This window comes from Coloeus monedula, assembly GCF_965178545.1.
Source record: "Coloeus monedula genome assembly, chromosome: 14".
In the NCBI taxonomy this organism is placed as follows: Eukaryota; Metazoa; Chordata; class Aves; order Passeriformes; family Corvidae; genus Coloeus; species Coloeus monedula.
Genome location: NC_138794.1, coordinates 19142314 through 19158864, shown reverse-complemented (window position 1 = coordinate 19158864; position 16551 = coordinate 19142314). Strand labels below are relative to the sequence as shown.

Genomic DNA, 16551 nt, shown 5'->3' with positions numbered 1-16551 from the left:
TTTAATTGTGCTGTGAGATGGGGATGAGTGAAGCAGGTGATGGATGGCATGAAACATCCCCCCACAGCTCGCTCCCTGGAAGGCTGGGTTTGACCTGTTGCTTCCATTTTTTCAGGGATAGAAAGCTACTCCTGATTTTTAGTGAAGCCCTGAACTGATCCAGAGCTTGGCATCACCTTTCTGCCGATCCCAGCTGAGACTTTGCACAGGAGAAGGACCAGAATCAACTCCCCTTGGGACAAAAAACTTCCCCCAATGCCGCTGGTGTCACAGCCCTCTCATTTCCCACAGGAAAAACCCCAATCCAACACACCAAGGCAGATTTTTAAGGACGATAGGGAGGCGTAGGGTGTTTTTACCACCCCCCCCCCAAAAAAAAAAAAAATCATTTCCCAGTGGAATAAGACCAGAAAGAGACTTAAGAAATTTTCATGTAAGTATTTATTGGGTTAGAAATATTGTGTGGTTTCCATCCCAGCACACGGCTGCATTCCACACAGGCACAAACAGGCAGGAATTGCTGCTCCATTCACCTTCCCACTGGCTAAAGCTGAATGCAGCAAAAGGCACCTCCTGCAGTCCTCAAACCCTTGTTCCCTTAACCGGTCTGGGTATAGAAATCTATTGCTTGATAAGGTAAAATAAAACAAACCCTGATATTAAAAAAGGCAGCAAATACGCAGTTAGTCTGAAAGCCAGGAGTGTCCTGCTGGCCCCTGCCCCTTTTTCCCAGTCCTTTGATATTTTCCAGGAGGCTTCATGGTAGGGATGGATTTAAGGTCTCAGTTTGTGAGTGGCACTGCTGGTGGAATTTTGGGGGTTTTTTTATTGGTAGGAGCACCCAGGAGTTCATTCCATGAGTTTGCATTCAAGGAGTTGGGGTGTGTGGGTGCACCCAGCACGGGTCCCCTCGAGGTGGGTGCTGGTGCAGCCTCAAGAGCCCTTCCGAAGGCAGCGGGAAGCATCTGTTCCCCTTGGCACAAGGAGCTGGAGGCTTTGGAAAAGAGGCTCTGAGCCTGTGGGATAAGGCTGGGCAGGCAGGAGGAACCTGCAGCTTTATTTATGGTTGGATGGAGGGGGTTGTCCGTGGTGGATGGAGGACATCCCACCACATCCCACCTTCCAACATCCCCTGGATCTCTCCAAGAGACCTCTGGTGAGCATCCACGTGGGAAGGGGTGATGGAGCTGGCTCCAGGGACAGGAAGAGCCCCACAAAGCCAACTTTATCCCTCCCAGCTCCCAGTCCCAGGAGAGGAACGAGCCTCCAGTGAAGCCACACGAGGCGGGGCTGTGCCTCAGCAAAAGCAAGGCCGAGTGTCCGGCTTCCAGGGCGATCCCCTCTGCCAGGATCGCTTCCTCAGCAGCTTACGGAGAGCTTTTCATGGGAAAACGCTGCTTGATCTGGAAGGACTCGCACTTCTTGTACTTCATGGTCAGTCCGTACTGGGGGGTGACGTCCACCTGCTCGCCGGGCCGCAGGCTGAAGTGCAGCTGCTGCAGCAGCGTGGTGAGGAAGAGGAAGATCTCCCAGCGGCCGATGGCCTCCCCGATGCAGCGCCTCTTGCCCAGGCCAAAGGACAGCACCTTCTCGCTCTCTGTCCGGCTCAGCTCTGTCCCCGTGGGGTTCAGGAACCGCTCGGGGTTGAAGGCTGAGGGGTCCTTCCAGAGGGTCCTGGGGCAGAGAGGAGACACTCCTGAGGGAGCTGTTTGGTCACAGGATCGCAGAATGGTTTGGGGACATAAAAGCTTGTCCAATCCCACCCCCTGCCATGGGCAGGGACACCTTCCACTTCCACACGCTTCCAGGGATCCAGGGGCAGCCACAGCTGCTCTGGGCACCCTGTGCCAGGGCCTCCCCACCCTCACGGGGAGCAATTTATTCCCAATATCCCATCTAACCCTGCCTTCTGCAGTGGGAAGCCATTCTTCCTTGTGCTGGTACTTATTGTCCCCAGTCCCTCTCCAGCTCTCTTGGAGCCCCTTTAGGCCCTGGAAGGGGCTCTGAGGCCTCCCCAGGTCCTGGCTCCAGAGCAGAGGGGCTCCAGCCCTCGGGCAGTGTGACAGTTCTGACCCCCTGCAATGGGGTCGGTGACAAAGCCTGTCCTTGCAGGGAGAAGCCATGCAGCACTGCCCCACTCCACCATCCCAAACAGCCCTTGGCAAGCTCCCTCCCTGATCTGAAATGCCAACTCCGTGTCAGACTCCATCAGCTCAGCCTATTGAAACCTCTGATTCAGGCTCAGGCTGTGTTTGTCTGGGCAGGCACCGGAGGTGGATTTAATTCCGTGTACAACAGCCAGAGAAGCTGCAGCTTCAGCACAGGGATCAGCCAGCAGCCCTTCAGAGAGGAGAAACCGAGACCAGAGGGCTTTCCCTTTTTGAATCCTCTCGGCAGAACTGCCCAACCTGTCCCAGATGGGCTGCTGGGAGGTGCCAGGAGGGATTTAACAGTGGCTGAGCGGGGAATTTCTGCTTGGATGTGTGGAATCCTCTCTGCCCCAAGGACAGCATTCCCACTCCATGCTCCTGCAGGAGCAGAAGGAATATTGGAAGCTTTCCAGCCTCTTGGGGTATTTGGATATGAATATCATGAGCTTTGATCCAAATACCCCATCTGGGAATCACCTCCTGGACCAAGCCTTAACTTACTTCCCCCTGGAATGTCTCTGCTGGGGAGCGGTGGAGGGGCAGGATGGGGCTCTGCTTTCCAGCCCCCCCCCCCCCCATCATTCCCAAAGCTGATTATCAGCAATCACAACATGAGCCCATCGAGTGGAACAGGGTCACGTCACAACGTTTTTCTCCCTTCAAAAGGGAACCAAGCAATTCCCATTGAGCACATCCAGAGCTGCCAGCTCAGATCACAGGACCTGCTTGGCAGCAGGATCGACTGATCCCTGACTATCCAGCAGCCTGAGCTTCCACATAAAGTGGGTAAGCCCTGCTGTTGGGGAGCTGCTGAACAGGGGGCCAAGTCAAGCTGGACCAGCTCCATGCCCAGGAGAGCCAAGGCTGAGCTCAGCCTCAAACCCATACTGGTTTTGGTCCAACCTGCCTTTTCCTACATGATCCAGTCATTTTTTGGCACAAGGATCAGCGTGATCTGAGTGCCAAGAGAACCCAGGGCAGCCCAGATGAGCAGGGGGGGTTGGAATACTCACTCATCGTGGTTCACTTGCCACTGGTTGATGAACACGCAGGTGTCCTTGGGGATGTAGTAGCCATTCAGCACCGTGGCTTTTGTCGTGCTGAAGGAGACGCAGGAGGAAAGGGACGTTAGAGGAGACCACAGCTCCGTGACAAGTCGAAGCCTGGCGAGTCCTGCCAGGGTTTCAGCTTCCAAGCCCTATTTGTGCCCTTAGGACTGGCTAGGAAATACCCCAGATTATATTCGGGAGATTAAATAGTCTTGGTTACACTTTCCTCCAGCAGAAAAATTCCAGTTTCATTTCACAGCTCATTCCAGAGGAGTTGTGATGTGGTTTCTGCCCAGGCAGGAAGAAATATAAACCCAGGGGCATTCTGCCAGCAAAGATTTTTGGGGTGAAACCACCCTCAAAACAAAAGGGCAACAAGCTGGAATATTTCCCCCTCACAGGGATCGATTCCCTGCCAAAATGGCACCTCCCAGAAAACCACTCCAAAAAAACCCCCAAATAAGGTGTCAGCTGCTCCAGCCCGTACCTGTGTGGGATGGTGAAGGGCACGAAGGAGGAATGCCTGAACATCTCCAGGATAAAGGCTTCTGTGTAGGGCAGCGTGCCCCGGTCCGACAGCCGCGGCCGCCTCTCCCGCCCGATGGTCTGGTCTGGGGGAGGTGGAGAGCGGGAAGAGGGTCAGGATCAGGGCTGACCAGAGAGGTTTGGCCCTGTAGGAAGGTGGTTCATGGGCTCACCGAGCTCTTCCTGGATCCTCTTCTGGATGTCGGGGTACAAGGCAACGTACATGAGGCTCCAGGACAGGGCCGTGGCCACAGTGTCGAAGCCTGGATGGGCATGGACAAGGCATTTAGTTACCACAAGAGCACAGGTGAGGGGGTGTTTCAGATTTCACCACCCCAGATGTTTGTTCCCCCATCAGCTGCCACCAGAAAGCTCCGGTCACTTCTCAGGAGGGCGCCCAACAGCAGCTCCACACGCCCAAACGTGGCCAACGCCAGCAGCTCCATGTCCCCTCCCAGCCTCCAGCTGTGCCCTCAGAACCATTCCCACCTGCCCCAAAGAGGTCGTTGACGATGTGGATGATCTTCTCGTTGGAGAGCTGGACGTGGGCATCCTCCCCGACGCTCTTCTCCTGGCAGTGCCCGATTAGCGAGTCTGTGATGTCCCGGATGTGCTCCTGGGGAAGAGGCAGCAGCTCAGGGACACCACGGACACACAGGGACGGGGAAACCTGCCCTAGATAGTGCTGGCTTGGGGGGAATAACCGCAGCTCGGAGCGCTCCAAGGGCCTTTACCGGGCCAGGCAGGGGGACTTGCAAACATCTCCACCCACATCCCAGAGCACCCAAGCCCTTACCTTATCAAAGCTGGTGTAATGCTCCTGCACAATTTTCTGCACAAAGGCGTTGAAGCGCCTGTTGATGTCCTTGAAGAGCTCCATGGTGCGGCTGGGGAGGTACCGGAGCAGGGGGATGAAGTCGGCGGGGTGGCCGCCCCCAGCCACCTCCCCAAATTCATTGCTGAGGTGCACCACGCTGAGCAGCTCCTGGTCGTCGTGCTCGTAGCGCTTGCCGAAGCACATGGCACAGATGACATTGGCCACCGACACCACCAGGTACTGGTTCAGGTCGAACCTCTTCTCCTCCTCCATCAGCTGCAGGAACTTGGTGATCAGGTACTCGGCCTCCTTGGACACGTGCTCCTCCAGCAGACAGGTGGAGGACGAGGTGGGGCTGGGGGCGATGGAGAAGCTCTTCAGGGCGCTCTGGGCCAGCTTCCTGCGCGCTTTCCACACCTCCCCGGAGTCGGGGCTGAACGTCAGGCTCTGCCCGTTGGAGATGTAGTGGAAACTGGGCAGGTCCGGGCGGCCCATGAAGTCCTCTCCTTGCTTGACCAGGGCTTGCCTGATGGTGTCCAGCCCGCTGAGCACCAGCACGGGCCGCGTGCCGATCCGCACCTCCATCACGTCCCCGTACTGCCGGCTCAGCCGCGTCAGCGCCAGGTGCGTGTCCTTGCGCAGCTCCAGCACGTTCCCCACCATGGGATACCCTCGGGGGCCCGGCGGCCTCTGCAGCCCCTTGGGCACGGGCTGCTGCTGCTGCTGCAGCCGCTGGAGCAGCAGGAACACCAGGCAGAACGCGGCAGCCACCAGCAGCACCTCGCTGGCCGACACCGCACCGTGGCTCCCCGCCGCCAGCGACATCGCAGCCTTCAGCATCGCCGCCGGTGCTTTAGGGAACCGCCCTAAAGGAGGCAAGCAGAGCGAGGGGAAGGGCCCGCATCAGCGAGGGGCTGTGTGCTCTGGGTGCTCCTGACACCGGCACGGGCAGCGACAGCCCTTGAGCAGCTCAGCGGCTGGAGCTGCCCCTGCAGCACCGGGGCTTTCCAGGGGCACAGCTGGAGACCTGAAGAGACTCCGAATACACCCACCCATCCCCTAAGGGGCTCATCAGCCCCCCAGAGGCTTAGTGACACCCCTTTCCCCGCAGCAGATCCTTAGACTGGCACGCAGAGCCCTCAGGAATAAACCAAAGAGGCATTAGGAACTGGGGCAGGTCTCTGGGCTGAGACACTCGGAGCAGCGGCAGTGCAGGACAGGATAGCAGCAGAGCTGGGCTTCACTTCTGATCCACACTTGCCACACTTTTCTGCACTTTGGAAAACTCCTTGCACTAAAAAGCAGGCTTTTTGCTAGCCAGGACTGGGAGGAATAGGTCCCCCAACTTTTTCTATGCGTGCCAGGGAAGCAAAGGTGATCTCTTAACCCCAGGACCTCTCTTTTCTCCTCGAAGTCTTTTCCGGAGTGCATGACTAGAGGAGAGCTGATCCTGATTCGAGTCACCGAGCCACCACTCGCCAGCAAGCTGAACACAGCAGTGCCAGGAATCGTCCCAAAGATCGATGGCTGTGAGAAATAACCCCGGCTGCAGCGGGGGCCAGCGGGATGGGTGCTCCCCGCTCCCAGCTCTGCCAGGAACCAGGGGATCATAGAGTCCCTCAAGTTGGAGGAGACTCATAAGGATCATCGGGTCCAGCTCCCAGCTCCTCATAGCACTAAATCCTTCAGAAAACCCCGAGCAGCGGTGGGAGGAGGTTGGCTGCCAAATCCCACACCCCCTTAGGTTTGGCGGGGTGCCACAGCCCCCCACAGGACACCCCTAGCGGGAGGATTCTGGGGGGCTGTTGGGACCTTGCACCGCAGTGGCTGCAGCCCAGCTGGGACCCTTTCCCAGCGCTCAGCAGCGGGAAGACCCATGAGGGGAGAATTACTCCCGGCACCCCCCAGAAGCCACCTTCCAACAGGTGGGGGAAGGATGCTGCTGCTCGGAAAGGGGGTGGGGCCCTCGGCGGTGCCCTGGGCGAGCTGGAAGTGCCCCCCGGGCCCTGTCCGCGTCCGGTACTCACCTCGGCTCGGCTCGGCTCGGCTCGGCTCGGCTCGGAGCGGCGGGAGGGGCCCGATCCCGCGGCAGGTGCCCGCTCCCCGCGGCTCCTGCTTTATATGCATCGCCCCGCGCGCTGATTGGCCCGGCCGCCTCCCGTCACGTGACCCACAACTCCCCAAGAACACCCCGGACCCCCCCCCCCCCCCCCCCAGACCCCCCCACGGCCGGTCCCCCCCTTCCCCGGGGCTCCCCCCACGCGTGGGCTGCGGGACCCCCGCGCATCCCCCTGAGGGGAGGCTGCGAGGCGGGCGGGGCGAGGCTTAGGGAGGGAGGGAGGGGGGTCCCGAGAGGTCGTGGCGTGGGGTGCGGGGGTGGGGGGGTGGTATCGGTGCCGCCCGTGGGTTCCAGCCCGGGGCGGGCATCGCGTGCGAAGCGGGCGGGATGTTTGGGCAAACCCGCACCGCCCCGGTCACTCCAGTCACGCTACCGGCAGGATCTTAAAGGCGCCGGTCCCGCGCCCCGCTGCTCCCCAGGACCCCCCCGGGGGGTGCCCCGGCTGCCCTGCTCCCCCCCAGCCCCGGAGGGTTCCATACACCCCCAGCCGCGCCCCCCGCCCCGGTGCCCGCAGCCCCGGGACATCCGCGGTGTCCGGAGCCGTGGGGACAGCGGGAGCGTGGGAAAAGCGCCCCGGGGCGCGCGGTGCCGGGCAGGAGGGGGAGACCGGGGCATGCAGCCCCCGCGGGGCTCCGCGTACACGCGGGGATGAGCGTGGAGCAGCCGCCGCGGGGCCGAAGCCATCGCACAGCTCCGCGGGGGCTTTGGCCATCCCGCCGCCGGTGCGCCCGGTAAAGCAGAGCGGGGGCCACCGGCTCCGAGCGTGTCCCCCCGCCTCACGCTGCGGGACCACCCCACAGACTCCATAGGGTCCCCGTGGGGACGTGAGCGGCGGGGTAGCCCCGGGGGTCACGGTCCTGGCTGCCCCGGCCCGGTTAAAGATTGTCCAGGTTCGCGTGAGAAGCCGCCGTGCCCTCTGTCACCTCTGTTCCCTGGGGACAGGGCGACTCGAGGGGCGAGGTGGGGCTGGGATGGGGCAGAGGGTGCAGCCGAAGGGACGGGGGGCACGTCAGGGGGTGATGTTCGGTGTCCAAATGGGGGCTCAGGCAGAGTTTGCAGCCCCCAACCTCGGTCCCCACGGGGTGACAGGCCGGGTCCTGCCCTTCAAGGAGGACAAGGGGAACCAGCTCGCTCCCAAATCCTGCCCCCCTCCGTCCGCATCGTTGCTCCCAGCCCAGCTGCCGCGAGGCGGGAGATAGGCCAGGGGGTCCCGCCCCGCCGGGGGGTCTCAGAGGTGACATTAGGGACATCGCGTGCGAAGGGGCTCCGGCCAGACCCGGGAGGGCCGCCCCGGTCACTCGCAGTCACGCTATGGGTGTGTGGGGGGGAAATGGTTTTTAAAGGACCAGGGCGGTGGCCTCACGTCCAGGAGCCTGGCCCGGGGTCAAAGCGGCGCCGGAGCAGCTCAGGATCAGCTCAGGATCAGTTTCCCCCCCGGCTGGCTGGGTGCTGAGGAGGCTGTGAGGGGTCCCCAGCCCCGGGGACATCGTCGGGGTTAAGAGGGGTGCCCTCTGCCACAGGATGCGGCATGACCCGCAAGAGGACAGCAGTGCCCCTGTCATTTGTGTCCCCTCGACAGGACAATGTCATCCCAGCCCTTACCAGCCACGAGTGGGATAGAGGGGAGTGCAAAGCGGGGAGGTGCCAGTCGTGCCACCTGAAACGTCCCCTCGCAGCCCAAGGCCACACTGACCGGTGCCCCACACTGCAGGGCTGACCACAAGTGTCACAAACGTGCCCCACGGCTCGGGACACGCGTCAGGGTGTCCCTAAACCCCGGCCGGGGATGTCTCTGGCACCGAGGCACCTCGTACAACGCGCGTGGGCACGCTGTGTGCTTGTGCCAGTGTCCCCACGTCCCTCCGGCGCCGGTGCGAGCGCCCGCCCGCTGTCCCTGCGCACGGACAGGCTGCACACGCGCCTTGCACGCACGGAGCCGCATCCGTGTGCGGGGACGCGCTCCGGGATGCCCGCACCCTCCGTGTCCCCCACAGGTCCGTGTCCCTCGTGCGCGGGCACCGTCACCGTCCCGCTGCCGCCTGTCCTTGCACGCACAGCCTGGCACGGCCGGTGCCGCCGGATGGTGGCCCACGGACGGGAGCGCAAGACCCACCAGGGGCAGGGGGCCGGCAGCGTCCCCGCGGCTGCTGCCAGGCGGCTCCAGGGATCCGCGGGCTCGGCGAGGGGCGGCAGCCGGGGTGAGGGGGTGTTTTTGGGGTGTGAGGCTGCCTGGCACGCAAGGCAGCCGCTCTTAACGCTGTTCCCATCAGGAGGCACCCTGCCCTCGCAGGGCTTGGCAGCCACCGAGGAGCCGGGGAGGGCTGGGAAGGGGAGAAGGAGGGGCAGGTGGGTCCTGGAGAACCTCGCCGGGACCCTCCCCAGCTTCTCCAGAGCTTTGGGATATGATGGATGGGGAGTCGGTGGGTTCAGCATCAGCACAAGGGCCACCAAGGTCTGAAATGCTGCTGGGGGACTCACCCAGCCCCTCCACCCCCAGCCCCATGGATCAGGGTAGATCCACGGGGATGGGAGACGCCGGCTGGATCCAGCTTGCCAGGCAAGCCCTGCTCCTGCAGCCTGCCTCCCCAAAAGCGTTCCCAAGGGAGGGCTGCAGCGTTACTGGGAGTTATCAGCAGGAATATGAGCAGCGGAGGTTTTGTAACTGTTCCTGACAAACATTAATGAACGGCGTCATTGCTATTAACGAGCCCGATTAGACCAGATGTTGAAAGCCTTTATTAAATATTAGCTCAGCTTTTACCTGGGCCAAATTCCCACTGGAATTTTCAGAGATTGAGTGCAACTTCGGGCCAAACCCCAAAAGCTTTGGCTCATTCCTGCTCATCCCAGCTGCACTTGCCAAACTCCCCTGAATTTTGCCCAGGCAAGAGCCACAGCCCCGCTGGCTCGAGCATTTCCCCATCGGGTGTCACCCAGTGCTTTCGGGGGGATGAACTGCCCCAGCCTTGCCCCGTGCTGCCCCTTCACCTCTCCTATCTGCCGGGCTCACCTCCTCCCCTCTGCCCCGCCACTCCTCCTCCTCGCTGCCTGTTTGCCCCGGAGGAGCCGGGGGAAGCGAGCCAGCCGCCTTCTCACGCAAACCTGGGCAATCGTTAACCTGGCCCTGGCTCTGCCCCCGGCCCGGATGATCCTGCTGCCACCGCTACCGGGACGTGGGAGCTGCCGGATGATTCCCCAGGGATGGATGGGGAGGGCTGGGGATGCCTTGCTGCAAACGCCTCCCCTCACTCACAGCCTGCAGCTCCCAGCACCTCCAGAGTGGCCATGGAGGTGACAGCCCTCTCTGGCTGCTGGGAACAGTCTGGCCAGCCCAGAAAAGTTTTTTGGGGAAATGCTGGCACCCACATTCCATAGGGATGCGATGCTGAGAGCATGTCCTACATCCTCCCCAAGGCAGGGCTTAGGGACCCCCTTCTTCCGCCCTGTCCTAGGGACCCCCTTCTGCCTCCCCCCTGCAGGCTCTAGGGCCCTGGGCAGGAGGAGAAGTCACCATTCATGCCCCAGAGCCTGTTGGAGAGGAGAAAGGCTCCTCCCTGGCTTCTTGGGCAGGCTCCAGCCAGGCTCGGCCCCATTTGTTAATGGGTAGCTATTCCCAAGGGCTTCTGCAGCCCCTCTGGAGATAAATACCCAGCGGTGCAGTGAGGGGAGAGCTTGGAGAGTCGTGGACTTCCAGGTGACAGAAGAAGGGCCAGGCAGAGGAGAATAAAGTGACAGGACAAGAAGGCTCAGGAGACAGAGGAGAATCCCCCCTGCTCGCAGTGCCAGGCACTCTCTGCCAATCTGTGCTGGGAGCCCTGGGCAGTGAAACCAACCCAAGGACCTGCAGGTAGGAGACAGCCTGTGTGTGGGGGGGGGGGGGGGTAGAACATGGATACAGGACCGGGAAGGCCATGTCTGGGTCTCCCTGCTCACCCAGTGAGCTGTGTGCTCTCACAGAGCAGCCCTGCGGCACCCCTGCTCCCCGTGTCCCCCAGGCAGGTCCATCCTCGTGGCTGTGACTCCTCATGGGTTTGGTAGTCCTGGAACCACATTCACAGAGGAGCCGCTGTTCCTCTCCTCCTGCTTCCCTGGGATTTGCTGAGCTGCAGTTTTCCATGCCTTGTTTCACGAGACAAGGGCAGGAGGCACGGCTGCGCCACTGGGGGCTTGAGTCTTCTATGGGGAGAGGGGTGTCACTGAAGGCCCAGGGAGTCGATGAGCCCCTTAGGGGATGGGTGGGTGTATTCGGAGTCTCTTCAGGTCTCCAGCTGTGCCCCTGGAAAGCCCCGGTGAGCTGCTCAAGGGCTGTCGCTGCCCGTGCCGGTGTCAGGAGCACCCAGAGCACGCAGCCCCTCGCTGATGCGGGCCCTTCCCCTCGCTCTGCTTGCCTCCTTTAGGGCGGCTCCCTAAAGCACCGGCGGCGATGCTGAAGGCTGCGATGTCGCTGGCGGCGGGGAGCCACGGTGCGGTGTCGGCCAGCGAGGTGCTGCTGGTGGCTGCCGCGTTCTGCCTTGTGTTCCTGCTGCTCCAGCGGCTGCAGCAGCAGCAGCAGCCCGTGCCCAAGGGGCTGCAGAGGCCGCCGGGCCCCCGAGGGTATCCCATGGTGGGGAACGTGCTGGAGCTGCGCAAGGACACGCACCTGGCGCTGACGCGGCTGAGCCGGCAGTACGGGGACGTGATGGAGGTGCGGATCGGCACGCGGCCCGTGCTGGTGCTCAGCGGGCTGGACACCATCAGGCAAGCCCTGGTCAAGCAAGGAGAGGACTTCATGGGCCGCCCGGACCTGCCCAGTTTCCACTACATCTCCAACGGGCAGAGCCTGACGTTCAGCCCCGACTCCGGGGAGGTGTGGAAAGCGCGCAGGAAGCTGGCCCAGAGCGCCCTGAAGAGCTTCTCCATCGCCCCCAGCCCCACCTCGTCCTCCACGTGCCTGCTGGAGGAGCACGTGTCCAAGGAGGCCGAGTACCTGGTCACCAAGTTCCTGCAGCTGATGGAGGAGGAGAAGAGGTTTGACCCCCACCGGTACCTGGTGGTGTCGGTGGCCAATGTCATCTGTGCCATGTGCTTCGGCAAGCGCTACGAGCACGACGACCAGGAGCTGCTCAGCCTGGTGAATTCAGCTCAGGAGTTCACTGATGTGGCTGCTGCTGGCAACCCTGCTGACTTCATCCCCCTGCTCCAGTACCTCCCCAGCCGCAGCATGAAATTGTTTATAGACTTCAACAGGTACTTGCTCAGCTTCCTGCAGAAGAGGGTCAAGGAGCACTACGAGACCTACAACGAGGTAAGGGCTTGCAGGTCCCTCACCTGCACCAAGGTGCGTCCCTGCTCTCCTCCCGTCTCTATCAGCAGGTGTTTTTGTTCTTGCAGCCAAGCAGCAGTGGCCATTGTCTCTCCCCAGTCCTCCTCACAGAATCATAGAATATTGTACAATCATGGGATTTCCTAAGCTGGAAGGGGCTCCAGGATCATTGAGTCTAGCTCCTGGCCCTGCACAGACACCTCAACAATCCCACCCTGTGCCTCAGAGCATTGTCCAAACGCTCCTGGAGCTCTGGCAGCCTTGGGGTTGTGCCCATTCCCTGGGGAGCCTGTTCAGTGCCAGCCACCCACTGGGGGAAGAACCTTTTTTCCGGTATCCAACCTGAACCTCCCCTGACTCAGTTTCATGAGCCTCTCATCTTCTCCTGCATTCCCTGTGTGATGTAGCCAGTCCAGTGGTTGAACATCTGCTCTGTGCTCATGTTCCTCGGAGAACTCTCTCCTTGTTTCCATGGGGGCCACGGGAGCTGAGGGACTCCCCCAGCACCGGGTGGGGCTGCTCAGGAACTCCCACCCACTCCTCTGCCAGTCCTGCTGCCATGACCTTGTCTCCCCTTCCTCTCAGAACAACATCCGGGACATCACCGACTCCCTCATTCAGCAGTGCCTGGACAAAAAAGTGGAAACGAACGCGGCCGCGCAGATCCCTAAGGAGAAGATCGTCAACCTCGTGAATGACCTCTTTGGAGCAGGTATCCTTTCCACCTTTCCTCAGCTGTGGCAGACGCTCTCAGGTTTTCTCTGGCTCCTCCTGTCTGAGCCTTCCTTTTCCAACACCTGGCAGCTGGTGTGCGTCTAAGCACTCGCTCTCCTGCTCACTGGACCTTCCAGGGATACCTCTAGGGACCAGTCTGGGACATCAGCTCTGGGAAAAGTGAAGGGCGAGGGTTATAGCTCAGCCAAGCCTCACAAGCCAGGGTTCCTGGCTGAGGGAGATGTCTGTGGGCTGATTCACCTTGCTGTGGAAATTCCCCCAATTCTGGAGGAGTTGCACGAACCTGACACAACCCAGCAGCGAGACTGGTTGACAGAGCAGGGTATTTTACCCAAGTTTTCTGTGGCAGAATAAAGCCCCAAGCCTCGCTGCATGTCCGGGATGTCCCCTGCCTCCTCAGCCACTCCAGACTGCCCCGTGTGATGGTCAGCCCGTGGGCCAGGGTGGGCGTTGCACTGAGCTCACCCACACCCTGTCCTCTTTGCCCAGGCTTCGACACTGTGGCCACGGCCCTGTCCTGGAGCCTCATGTATCTCGTGTCGGACCCCAGCATCCAGAAGAGGATCCAGGAAGAGCTCGGTGAGCCCATGAACCACCTTCCTACAGGGCCAAACCTCTCTGGTCAGCCCTGATCCTGACCCTCTTCCCGCTCTCCACCTCCCCCAGACCAGACCATCGGGCGGGAGAGGCGGCCGCGGCTGTCGGACCGGGGCACGCTGCCCTACACAGAAGCCTTTATCCTGGAGATGTTCAGGCATTCCTCCTTCGTGCCCTTCGCCATCCCACACAGGTACGGGCTGGGCTGGCAGAGCTGCTCCAGGGACGAGGTGGCCTTGAGGCACCTTGTTAAGGCTCGTGAAGGACTCAAAACCACCCCCGTGGGTCACACCCTTCCCTCAGCAGCGTCAGGAGCAGCCTGGCAGTCCCCTGAGGATGCAGGAGAACCTTTGGCCTTGCCCAGCTCTCTGTCTTTTCTCTCCCCAGCACGACCCAGGACACGGTGTTGAACGGGTTCTACATCCCAAAGGGTCGCTGCGTGTTCATCAACCAGTGGCAAGTGAACCACGACGAGTAAGTCCCTTGTGAGGCACCACCCCTCCTGCGGTGACAAGCAGGTCCCTTCCTGCAGTCACAAACAGGTCCCTTCCCACACAATTCTCTTCCTGGGCAGGAGTGGGGTCAGCCTGCCTGCAGAGAAAAGGCAGCAAACTGAGGGCCCTGTTGAATTCAGGGATGCTCTTCCTGCCAGTTCCCTCCTTCCAGTGTCCCCCCTACACCCATGACCAGGAGAAACCATCTCAACACCTGATGTTTTCCCTTCCAGGAAGCTTTGGAAAGACCCAGAAACCTTCAATCCTGAGCGTTTCCTCAGTGCTGACGGGACCAAGGTGAACAAAGAGGACGGGGAGAAGGTGCTGATGTTCGGGCTGGGGAAGAGGAAGTGCATTGGGGAGACCATCGCCAGGTGGCAGGTGTTCCTCTTCCTGGCCACCCTGCTCCAGCAGCTGGAGTTCAGCGTCTGTGAGGGCACCGAGGTGGACATGACCCCGCTCTACGGCCTGGCCCTGAAGCACAAGAGGTGTGAGCACTTCCAGGTCAGGCAGCGCTTCCCTGTGAAGAGCAGGAGCTGAGCGGTGGGAGCAGACATCTCCAGGGTGTCCTTGCGGCAGAGCTGGGTCTGGAACAAATTTGTGGGGGCAATGTAATAAACTGAAACCATCGGGACTCCTGTTTTATCTGCTTCGTTTTGTAGCAATTCTTGCCTTTTTTGTTTCCCGGTGTTCCTAGTGTTGGATATTCCATTAAATGTTGGCCATTCCACCACATCTAGTCTCAGACTGTATCCTTTCGGAACGGCTCTCGGGCAGGTGAAGGACAGCCAACCCAGGCCGTAACCCCACAGCCCCCATCAGTGTGTCAGAATCACAGAATCACAGAACTCTTCAGGTTGGAAAAGGCTTTAACATCATCAAGCCCAGCACTGCCAAGGCCACCACTAACCCGTGTCCCCATGTGCCACATCCACATGTTTTAACACCCCCAGGGATGGTGACTCCACCACTGACTGCCTTTAGGGTGAAGAAATTTCCCCAATATCCAAAACCTCCCTAGGTGGAACCTGAGCCTTCAACCACCTCCTTCACCACAGTCAGTGCTGGTCCTGAAGGACACAAGGAAGGTCACTTGAAGGACACCAGGAAGGACACCTTCAGCCCTTGCTGCTGAGAAAGCCAAGCTGCTGCTCTTCCGGGCTGGAACAAAGGTGTTTTCATGGCAGGAGGAGAATGAGAACAGGAATTGCTCCAGCTCAAACCCAAGAGTTTACATTGGCCGCCAGTCAGCCCATGCCAGCAGAGGCAGATGCCTCCTTCTCTGCAGCTTGCACGCAGAGCCACCCAGCCAGCCAGCCCGGCAGCGATGGCACGGGAACGAGCACAGCCCCCGGCGCAGCACGCTCTGCTCCTGAACCCATATCCCAGGGAGGATTCTGCCCCCCAGCCCCAGACCCCGAGCAGTGCGGCTCCAACCAGAGCTCCCGCGATGTCCGAATGCCGATCACTCATCGCACGTTGCACAAAAACTTCCCAGAAGAGGCAGAAATTAAAGCGTGGTGGGGATGAGAATGGGGAAGTCGATTGCCCAAGACTTCAGGGAGATTCCGGCTTGTCCAGACCCGCTAAACCAGCCTGGGGGAAAAGGATTGGCTTTGTGTGTCCAGGTCCTGCTTTAGGACAACCCACGAGGTTCACCAGACAAATAACAGCTCCACCAACTACAAAAAGGACACAGAGCAATGCAACAGAGTCACAAATCCACTTCCCACAAGGGACATCCCAAAGCCAGCATTCACCTGCTGCAGGGGAAACTGGACCATCCCCTGGAGATGGATCTCAGTGCCTCACTTGGTGGCTCAGAGGAGCAGTGGGACTGCCAGGGACTCCTCGGTGCCACGCTGTCCCCGTGGGGTGGACTTGGCCCGGCGACTCCGCTGCAGCAAGGACACGCGGTGCTGGGCCCGCTGTGGGACCACAGGCCTCGTTTGCTGCAGCCATTGCGTGACTCCCTTGCCCTGCAGGCTGGCTGGGCGTGCTGATAAGGCTGCAATAAGCAGGAGCAGATATAAATGACAGCAGGAATTTTTTTCCCCCTTTGGAGATGAGAGTTTTATAGCCCCGGGGCAGATAAGCAGCTTAATATTAACATTAGTGGGGTGGAACAGCCTCTTGCTGGTGGAAGGTCTCCCCAAGATCCATTCATCAAGGGCTGAAGTCACCTCTGTGTCAGGATGGAGCAGGGGAAGGGAAGAGGCTGGAGGGGAGAGGAATGGGCAGGCACTTTTCCTTCCCTTCTCCTCATGGGGTCGGAGGCAGAGCAGCCACTTTGTAACTCCCCATCTACATTCAGCACCTCTCCCTCTCTTGATGCTGATGGAACCATCCCACGGAGCTGTGTAAGACCTTTCCAGGCCTTTTGCAAAGGCAGGAGGGACCCCTGAGCCCTCGGTCTGGTGTCCCTGCATACTCACCTCTCCTTGGACATCTCGTCCAGCAGTCCAGACCCCACGTGAGGCCCCAGTTTTCCTGCTGGAGTCCATAAAATCATACAATAGAATCTCCTGAGCTGGAAAGGACCCCAAGGATCATCGAGTCCAGCTCCCAGCCCTGCACAGACACCCCAACAATCCCACCCTGTGCCTCAGAGCATTGTCCAAACGCTCCTGGAGCTCTGGCAGCCTGGGGGGCCTGTTCAGTGCCCCACCACCCTCTGGGGGAAGAACCTTTCCTTGGTATCCCACCTGAACCTCCCCTTTTCACCATCACATCCGTGAAAGCCTCAGTAGCTCACAGTGGGTA

The 16551-nt window shown here is 60.4% G+C and overlaps 2 protein-coding genes across 2 annotated transcripts; one reads left to right on the top strand and one right to left on the bottom strand.

Moving 5' to 3' along the window:
• Positions 1 to 1367: 1367 nt before the first annotated feature.
• On the bottom strand, positions 1368 to 5384 carry LOC309578404 (cytochrome P450 1A4-like; the record flags this gene model as incomplete). The annotated part of the gene is made up of 6 exons (XM_082291027.1): positions 4521 to 5384; positions 4214 to 4340; positions 3898 to 3987; positions 3687 to 3810; positions 3164 to 3250; positions 1368 to 1674 (listed from the first exon to the last, which is right to left on the bottom strand). The coding sequence occupies exons 1-6, from the start codon at positions 5379 to 5381 to the stop codon at positions 1368 to 1370; spliced, it is 1596 nt and encodes a 531-aa protein (XP_082147153.1). The 5' UTR covers positions 5382 to 5384.
• Positions 5385 to 11080: 5696 nt separating this feature from the next.
• LOC309578142 (cytochrome P450 1A5-like) lies at positions 11081 to 14328 on the top strand (the record flags this gene model as incomplete). The annotated part of the gene is made up of 6 exons (XM_082290553.1): positions 11081 to 11944; positions 12548 to 12674; positions 13187 to 13276; positions 13364 to 13487; positions 13682 to 13768; positions 14022 to 14328. The coding sequence occupies exons 1-6, from the start codon at positions 11084 to 11086 to the stop codon at positions 14326 to 14328; spliced, it is 1596 nt and encodes a 531-aa protein (XP_082146679.1). The 5' UTR covers positions 11081 to 11083.
• Between the last annotated feature and the right edge of the window lie 2223 nt (positions 14329 to 16551).